A 10,871-nucleotide genomic window follows, 5' to 3' on the forward strand; every position below is an offset into this window, starting at 1 on the left:
CGATATTATTCTATCATTGACTACGTTTTAATGCATTATAATCAATGTATAGTATGTACCTATGTATTTCAAAAATATAAAAATCATAATATTATTTTAGTTGAATAAAAATAAAAAAGGTTCCCTTGAATAAACAGGACGATTCGGTTCGATCCCCCGCGAGCACAGTCCTCCCCACTGGAATTCTCGTATACAAACACGTCATATACACGTACTCACAAACAGACGCATGCGCGTTTCATACACATCTGTTTGGACTAACGGCGGCGACGGGTCCTCGGCCATTTTATTACACTTACCTGAATTAAAGGACAACACATTTTTGTAACCAATGTACAAAAAAAAAAGATAACGATTTTGTTGCGCATCTACTATCGATAGTCGTATTAAAATATTTGAATTCTGCTCTTACCCGGACCAGCTGCAGTCGGCACAAAAGACTACGCAGTCTCCCGCTATGTGCGTCGGTCGCTAGAGTCGCTCAGTCTCCATTACAAGCCCATGTTAAATTGTACTCGCGTCAAACAGTCAGTTCAGTGTATGTATTGAGTGCAGACGTCCATCCGTGTTCAAGTGCCTTAGACTCTACAGAAATTGGTAATATACATTATTATTTATTTGTAATTAACTATTATATTTTAATGTTACTCAAAACAAATAACGTTTAGAAGTTTATACAATGCATGTTATAGTATACCATATATATAGGGTTATGGGTGTATCGTGTATCGAATCGAAAATATAAATGATATTTTACTGAAAATATAAAATATAGTAATAATATATTATATACAATTTAATAAAAAACTGTATAATACTTATTTTTAAATATCTATTCATAGAAATTATTTCGTATTTTTTTTTGTTTTTTTCGAAGTATAATAAAATAATGTGATCACTGGTTTATAGAATCAAAAATGAAAATCCCAAACCAAATCGTATTTGTGAAATGTTATAAATATTTTATTAAATCGACCAGGTAATAAAATCAAAATAACCTGCACCAAAGTGATCACATTAAGCGGAACTCACTGTAGTTTTGTGTTTATTATATTTATTTTTAATTGTTAATGTAGATATTAGTATGTAAATAGATTATAGGTATGTATGTGTGTATGTATGTATGTATTTATGTATACAGGGTGATTTTTTTATCAAACAACACTCATTATTTCCAAAAGTATTCATGTTTTTGAAAATATTTTTTTACATAGTTTCAAATTGTTAAAAAAACAACATTTTTATAAAACAATTATATTTTTAAATATTTTTTATCCTTATAATTTTTTAAGTTTTTTACTTTTTTGAACGACAACATAAATTTTTAATTTCATATTCCAAAGCAGAATAATTTTCTGAGTAATTCGATACATAAAAATCGAATTTAGGGTGAGTAGTTTATGAGTTATATGTATTTAAAGTTTAGCTGCGCGGAGTGGAAGTGGTACGGGGTTACCCCGCAAAATGTTTGTCCACCACTCCGCTTGTCTAAACTTTAAATACATATAACTCATAAACTACTCACCCTAAATTCGATTTTTATGTATCGAATTACTCAGAAAATTATTCTGCTTTGGAATATGAAATTAAAAATTTATGTTGTCGTTCAAAAAAGTAAAAAACTTAAAAAATTATAAGGATAAAAAATATTTAAAAATATAATTTTTTTATAAAAACGTTATTTTTTTAAAAATTAGAAACTTTGTAAAAAAATATTTTCAAAAACATGAATACTTTTGGAAATAATAAGTGTTGTTTGATAAAAAAATCACCCTGTATATAGTATGTATGTATGTATATAGTATATTATATGTATGTATGTATATATTTAGGTATATAGCGAGGGTGGGGCAGGGGGTAATGGTGATAACGTAACGTGACCGGAGGATGGTAGTGGTGATGACGTAACGGGGCTGGCGCGTTTATGTGCGGGAGGTGGTGAAGCGGGGGGATCCAGAATCGGCTATTTTATACTACTTATATTGTTAACAATGATTGTTAAGTATGTCATATATAATATTAATAATTATATAATATATATATATATAAGTATATAGGCAAAAAGGTGTTTTTATGACCAGATTTCAAAAGAGTTAAACATAATACTGTGTTTCTACATCATACTATGAATAATGCATAATATATTATGCATTATTCAGCAAACGTTTTATTATACGGTGAGACATCTGTTGATAACCCGTGGCTCGTTAAAAAAGGTTATCCAGGCACTTACTTATTTAAAAAAAAAACAAATGTATTAAATTAAATATCATGTTAAATTGTCGTATAACATAATAAACAAATCTATCTGACTGTCCAATATAATAAAATTCTATAATCGATTCTAAGTCATCAATGTGTTCACCAATCTAACTTATCCAACAAAATGTTTCTGTTATTTATAAGAATCAATTATAAATTTACGATTCTTTGACATTTATAGTATCTGAGGTCATTATTATTTCAAAGCGACTGAACCCGAACATCCGGTACAATACCACTGTTTGCACATTGTAGTATGTCCTAACCTAATGGTTATTACTTATTACTTATTAATTATCGCGTAAGAGTTAATATTTAATTATAATTGTCTTCAGTGGTAAAGCAGAATTCTGGTTAGCGTCTATATTTTTAATATACAGTGAATACCGCCTAATGTGATCAGTGATCACTTTGGTGCACGTCATTATGATTCTATTAACTGGTTAATTCTATTAAATATTTACAACATTACACATACGATTTGGTTTAAGATTTTGCTTTTTGATTCTAATAAACGGTTGATTCTATAAACAGTATAAACCAGTGATCACTAAAGCGGAACTTACTGGATAATATAGGAGCTTCATAGACGTTTTTACTTTTTAATCCACTCTGGTTAGGTTATAAGTTCGATACCTATGTAATATAATAAATTATATATCCATATTGGCTATATTGTATTACTGTATTAGTTAATATCTTAGATCATATACAATATGATATATAATAGTATAATATATATAATATAACATATGTATATGATCCAAGGTTAATATTCTTCATGGCCTTCTCCGCCGTGACAAATAAAATGCTCGTGGATTTAACCTGTCTTAAACTAAGTTCAACGTAAACTTCATAGATCATAGATCTTTAACACAGTCATTTTGTAGGTAACAATAATAAGGTCTAAACTTAAATACAATTATAATAACTATTTTATTTTATATCCCTAATCAATGACAACCCTATCAATTGTCAAAATTAATTCAAAACTTTTAAACAGTAACTTGAACGATAAACCATAATTTATAACTATAATATATTGTGTAAACAATATACAATATGTATAATAATAAAAACATAACCCAAGTGCTGAAGTGTGAAGTGGATGAGTCAATATTTATTTGCTTTAGTATAGCACAAATAATATTATATTTTTCGTATAAGTTTAACTATTTGTTTTTATAAAATAAGAAATGGCAATTTTAAAAAGTTACGATTAATCTGTACTTTCTATTATAACTACAATAAGATGCAGATTTAAGTGTCGAAATACTGAGTATTAGTAGGTATAAATACTTATATTTATAATATAGCTATATCAATATAGATGTATAATTATATTTCTAATGTAAATGAAATTGGTCGTTTGTGCGTGTCGGTACTTGATAGTTCTAAATGGTTTACATGATCAAAACACGCATTGTTATTGTTATTATTTACCATTATTATCATACCCGTAAACGAAACAGACATAATAATATATGCTATAATATATAACATAGTGATAGCGTACTCATAAAAAAAACAACGCTTTTAAAACTATAGCTATAGCTAGTATAACTATATACAGTTTATTATGTGATGTATAAATATAAATATAAATACAGCTATAAATTAGGAGCTATATAAATCTATAAAATAGTTTTAGGAGAATGTCTCGTGCAACAGGTTTATTGAGTGTGTAAGTGTGTTGGTTCAGTAAAATAAAAAAATAATTATGACACTATCATCCACCGCTCAATAATCATTATACCCTGTGGAATATAGTCAATAATAATATTATATATTAATATTATTATTCAAGAACCAGAATAATAAATGCATACGATGTATAACCTATCCACAAATTACAAATAGGCATATTCTACAATGACAGTAATCCAAAATATACAATATTGATGAGCTAATAATATTGAAGTATATTATTCTTTTAGATTCTGAACGAAGTGATGAATGTATTGATTAAGATTTGTATTTTTATCTCTTTTAGTATGTATATAGAATAAAATGTTAATAAAATACTTTGATTTTAAACTTAAATTATGGTTTTGAATAGAAAATTAGATTATTTCCCAATGCTTTTTTATTATTGGGGAAAACAATAGAAACTCAGGGACAAACCCGGATTTTTATGCAAATCCAATTTTTCAAACTTGAGAACGAATAACCGTAGATAGTTAAAATTTTTGCTGCTAAATATATATACCTACTATCATTTTCTATTTACAATCAAATTTTCAAAATATTTCGACTCTTTTTAACATGGTTATAGACGTGAAAAATTGTTTTCTTTAAATACTTGACAATTTAGTTTAAAGCTTCTCGTAAAATATTAATTTCTTAATTAAAAAATATCGAAAATCTATAGTACTTACCTAATAATTTTTATACTTGAAAGTTGAAGTTAGTATTTAACTAAATTTGTAAAAATTGCAAAATATTGTAACTATTTTGTAATTAGAAATCTATAAAAACGTTTCATTTTACATCTAAGTTTTAAAAATAGAATACAAGATTAAGATTTTCAATAAATATTTCGTGCTGAAATTATAGAATCTAAAAAATGTGTAAGCGCAATTATTTTTTGTAGATTTTTTGAGTCCAAATTTTAAACTTATTTAAACGATAAATAACGGTGTTAATTGTCTTGCTATTTTAAAACATTATTTGTAGGCATTTAAACTTTTACATATATTATATTATTATGAATTTTACGCAGACATTTTTATTTTATTTATTTATATAGGTACTGGGTGTGAATATATTTTTACTGTTTTATGGTATTTACAAAAAGGTGTAATAAAATTTTGAGCTTTCCAATATCACTAGGTATATAGTATATCGGATTATATTATTATTGACTTTTTTGTTAACACCTTACTGTAAATGCCATAAAACAGTATGAATAGATTCATATCATAAATATTTATTATAATATCTTTAAATTAATCAACAGATTTTAAAAATGTCTTTGCTTATAGTAAAATTCGTAATAGGTAACTAGGTACATTCATTAGTTTTCATTTTACCATCTAAAAAATATCGAAAATGTATAGCCACATAGGTACTATTTTTTATAAGTATTTGAACTTAGAATTTTAACAAAATAATAAAAATGCACAAATTGTTTAAATTTATTAAAATGCTTATTTTTATATTCAAGATTTTAAAATGTAATATAAGTAAAAGATTCTTAATTAGTTTTTCTGTATAATATAATAAAAACAAAAAAATCGCTGAACAATTACATTAATTCTTTATGACTGAAGTTCAAATAATCATCCGTATAATTATAACTATTTCTCTTCACACGACTTTTAATCTTTTGTTGTAATTCAAAAACAAATAGTTAAATATAGTAATAAAATAAATACAAATATAAATCGGAATAATTCAGTACTTATTAGGTACTAAAAACAACAACTTTTATATTTAATTCATTATTTTTTGTTCATTTAATAAATTTAATTATGATGTAAACACTTTAATATTTATAGGTATTTTTTAGATCAAAATATTTTTAATTAAACTTACAAAGTAAAGTTCTGTCGTATACGCCGATTACTCGGACGTATACCAAAATAAAGTTAAACACAAAATAACGCAAAATACTTTATTTGAAGTTTGAACACGACGTCCGGTGGTGATCGAGTCACACGATCACCACCACTGACTACCTTTGCTGTCTTAGCCATCTCACTTATATATTACACTTACAATCGAATTACTATCGATTGTTCTACATTTTTCTATTACTACGTTAAATTTACAATTATAGATACTATGATTATTGTGTAATTGTTATTTTAACCCGATTAGTAAATTATTAAACAAATTTATTTACATTTCTTATTATTATATCTTGCTTACTATGCTAACTGTAATATAAAGTTTACTGGCACCGAATTGCACAATTGTTATTTTAACCTATTTCTGTGAATAATTAACTATTGCTTAACTTATTGAATTTTACTGTTTTACTTATTATCTATAGTTTTTCTTAACTTATTTCTTACGTACTAACATCTCTTATAAAATATTCATACATATAATACAACAGTTCATTACAAATTATATTATATTATTTAATAGTTACATACAATAAAAAATATTTATGTTTAATAAAGATAAAAATAAAAACGAGTGTCCTAATAAATAAATAAACAACTTGTACATGATAATATAAATTATAATTTTACATAATTAATTATAATATAAATAAAAGTTCAAAAAATGTATATTATATAAATAACAATAATAAAAAAAACATAATCATTTTTAAATAAAGGATATTTCATACTTAATTTTATATAAAAACCTTCACTTCTGTTTAAAAATAACTAACTATATTAATAGCTATATGTTCAAAAGTTTTGGACTTGTGTGGATTTTATTTTGAAATAGGTATTCAATATTAGTATCAGTAACAGTTTTGCGACACTGTTCATTTAGTTTAGAGATATTTGAATAAAATTTTACAACCTAACCATTCCTTTTTCCAATATATTTAATATATCTTCTATATTAAGCTACACAGAAATCATGAAAATAATTTAGTAACTAAAAACGTTGGTAATAAATCATTTATGCAAATAAAATATAAATAGAATTCTAATATTATAAAAAATAAACAAAGTTAATGGTTTGAACATTATTCGTAATATATTTATGGATTTCAAATAATTATGATTTAAAATAAATAAATCTTACATGCATCTTATAGTTTGCACTTGAGTTTTCTGAAGCTAACGGGAATTCACTGTCTGCTCTAGAACTAATGCTATTGCAATGTGTAGATTGCTTGATAAATAATTCATAATATGGTATTTATTAAAATATATTATATCGGCTGAAAGCTAATGAAAATGTATTTAATATTTAATACCAACATTAAAATTTGATTACCATTTCATTAAGTTATGCTCGAATATTATTCTTTCGCGAAATTTCTCTTTAGGACATAAGGTATCTAAATGTCTAGCATTCATCAATTTAAGGCTTTCTTATGTGATACTACATTTTAAAAAGAAAAAAAATCTATTATAGTATATAATACAACATTTATACATAAATAAAGTAAAAGTCTAAAACACGTAATGTGTAATTAGTTTTAAGATGTTTTCATTTAATAGGTTCATTGGGTTTTTCCGTACAAATTGTCAGTCATTCGATTCATTTTTTATACTATCTTTATTATTAACTGTAGAGCGTCACCCGTAATCAGGTACAAATAAGAAATAATTATTCATTTTTTTTTTAATTAAAATAATAATTATTTGTATTATAATTATGGTATCCTAGTAAACTTGAAGAAAAGAGCAACTCATTAACTAACTTAAGTTTGTTTTTTTGAGCTTATCTAGACATCTAATATCCAAAAAAATCAAATTTATTCATCCTGAGATAAGCTTTCAAATATTTGTCACCCTTTACAGGATTTTATCTGGTTAGGTACCATAGTATTAATTTATTACAAATCTAAAAAAGTTACTGATATAACATTCCATATTATATGTTATATTTTAAAGATGATGTATTTATTCTTATTATGTGTTTATTATCTACAACTATAAATTTAAATTTTTTGTTTTCAGTGACCATGAGTATGAATTTCACCGACGAAAATTATATAAATATGCTGAGTATTTATCGGCATTGTGATCTACAATTACTATTAGGAACTTTTGGTCTTAATAGAGGGGGCCGAAAATCCGAATTAAAAGATCGAGCAATTGAATTGTTAAGGACTAGACCAGCTAACATTGACTACTCAACATACATAGCAAAAATATATGAAATATATCGTTCTATGCAACATGAATTGCCTAGTAATGATGGTATGATGCGCAGATTATCACAAAATCAACAGCAACAAAGGCAAATGATAATATCTGTGGGTCAAATACAGATCCCACCACAAAGAATGTACCAACCACCACTAAGAATGTACCAACCACCACATAGAATGTACCAACAACCACAAAGAATGTACCAACCACCACGAAGAATGTACCAACCGCAACAATATCCTCAACAATCAATGCATATGGTACGAGCTGGATTATCTCAAGTTACGCCCAAAATGCAAAGAGGCATGTATGATAACCACATGTCAAATTCTATTCCTACTAACAATATGGTCAATAATAACATTCAGTATATACCTGCTGGCAATTATCAACCATCCGGATCTAGTACCATAGTGTCACATCAATTACCCCCAAATCAAAAAATGAGTATTGTAGCACAAGATGCATTAGGATTAGGAACAACGGCTAGCAGAAATAATTCTTACATACCATCTATTGAAACTGTAGCCCAAATAAAATTCAAAAAGCTACCATTTTATGAAGTTATTGATGAAGTCATTAAGCCAACTCTTCTAACTGGAACGGACAGTTGTACATTACTAAACGTTCCTAGAGGTAGCGACATTTTATGATTATTTTTTTATTTTAATTATGTTCATAATATATATTTTATTTCAGATACGAAAGAAGCTACATTCAGACATACTCTGTCACTCGAACACACCAATGCCGTATCTTCGAATCGTTACTTTTCTGATGGAAAATATGAACATCGTAATCAGTACCAAATTCGAATTTGTCAGTTGATAGAGCCTGTGCCTAATGAATCATCAGATTACATGCCTCTTGGACTACACATACGAGTTAATATGAAAGCCTGTCCTTTACCGCCAGTTCCTCCCAATACTCGACCAAGTAATCTGGCTGAATCTAGACGAACTCCAAGGCCAATCAATTGCACTGCAAATTTCAAACTTTCTCCAATCAATGTCAACAACATCACTATTAATTGGACCCCTGATGGAAAGAATTATGTTTTTGTTTTGTATCTAGTAAAAAAATTAACGGTAGATACATTAATAAAAAAACTTCAAGACAAAGGCGGGAGGAGTTCAGAAGAAACTAAAAATTATATAATTAGAAAGATAGCAGATGTTGACCCAGATTTGGCTACTGATACTTCTTATCGCTTTTCTTTGGTGTGTCCACTGGGTAAAATGAGAATGAAGATACCTGTAAAATCTGTTAATTGTAATCACTTACAATGTTTCGATGCAAGTACATTCATTTTAATGAATGAAAAAAAACCAACTTGGGTATGCCCAACTTGCAATAATCCATGTTTGTATGAGGATTTACAAATTCAAAATTATTTTTTAGAAGTTATTTCAAGTGCAACACTTAAAGACTGCAGTAAGGAAATTGAATTTTTGGCTGATGGAACATGGAGAGTATATGAAGAAACTAAAGAAATACATAACACCAATAATACTTCTGATAGAGTAAAACCTATTGAATTAGTAGATTTGGATAGTGACGATGAAAGCTGCATTGAGCCAACAACTAAACCTAGAACTCAAGAATCTGAAAACAACTTAAAGTTATCTTTTGTCGATCTGACATTAAGTGGTGATGAAGAACCACGAACAGAAAAAGTTAAACAGGAAAATGAAGCCCAAGCAGCTCATGCTATTCAACCGGTCGGTGTAATTGATTTAAAACCACAAGCTCAAGTACAGCCGCAACAAGCTGTTACCAGTTCTGAACAAGGATTAGTAATTGAAATAGACAGTCCATCCCCTCCTTCAAGTCCTACCCCTACGACTGAAGACTCCTAATTTATTTTTATTTTTCATTTTATTTAAATATTATTCCTAAGTAATTTTGATGGTATAAGCTTTTAAAATTAATGTAGTTAATGTACCAACAATATATTTATTAGAATGGAAAATTTAATAAACATTAAAATATTTATATATTAATTATCTTTTCTTTTTATTATAGCAATTAATAATATATATTATAGTCTATTAAATTGAAAATAGCGACATCACTTTATTTTACATTCTTCAGGTTAATGCAGAAGACAAATTATAATTTTATAATGTTAAAAATGGAATTTGGTTACTATAGCTAGTACTTTAAATAATAAAATTTATATTTTTCCGACCACTTAAAGGCAACTTATGGATATCTGATAAAATAACCACCGATCAACGTATTTTATACTATCACAGAATAAATACTCTGATATTATGTTTGATTATTATATTATAGGAGTAATAATGAATGCAAAATTATTTTCCTTAGTATTTTGTAAGCCAATATATACAACAATTTTTACTATTTATAATAAAACTTAGACACACCAATGTCTTTCCTTTTTAGATTTTTTTTAAAAAAAATCTGATTTTAAAATTTCACAAAGCTGGATAAACTTTTGTATACAGCTATATACATTCAGCGATGATAAATTATTTAACAAGTAACGTTTAAAGACATAAACTTAGGTTAGTTTTATTAGCAAATTTAAATTAAAGTAGGTATGTTAACTCAAATATTAGAAATTTAAAATATGCTTGTATTCTTTTGAAATTGCACATTCCAAGTTTATTCAATAAGTTATATTATGGTTACTCAACATTTTACAGTTAATCTAAAGATTATAGTTTCAACAGTGTAAATGGAAAACATTTTTTTTTATTATTAAATTTAAATTGAAGTAAGTATGTTCACACATATATTAAAAATTTAAAAGAAAATTGATTTTTTTTTTAAATTGCACATTGGCAGTAT

General features: G+C 26.5%; 1 protein-coding gene across 1 annotated transcript; it reads left to right on the forward strand.

Annotated features, from left to right (window-relative positions):
* The first annotated feature begins 310 nt into the window (after window positions 1-310).
* LOC114129475 (E3 SUMO-protein ligase PIAS1-like) lies at window positions 311-10,058 on the forward strand. The gene is made up of 3 exons (XM_027994223.2): window positions 311-597; window positions 7,860-8,690; window positions 8,754-10,058. Exons 2-3 carry the CDS (start codon window positions 7,865-7,867, stop codon window positions 9,911-9,913), a joined length of 1,986 nt encoding a protein of 661 aa, XP_027850024.2. The 5' UTR covers window positions 311-597; window positions 7,860-7,864; the 3' UTR covers window positions 9,914-10,058.
* The last annotated feature ends 813 nt before the right edge of the window (window positions 10,059-10,871 follow it).

Source organism: Aphis gossypii, chromosome X (assembly GCF_020184175.1).
Source record: "Aphis gossypii isolate Hap1 chromosome X, ASM2018417v2, whole genome shotgun sequence".
In the NCBI taxonomy this organism is placed as follows: Eukaryota; Metazoa; Arthropoda; class Insecta; order Hemiptera; family Aphididae; genus Aphis; species Aphis gossypii.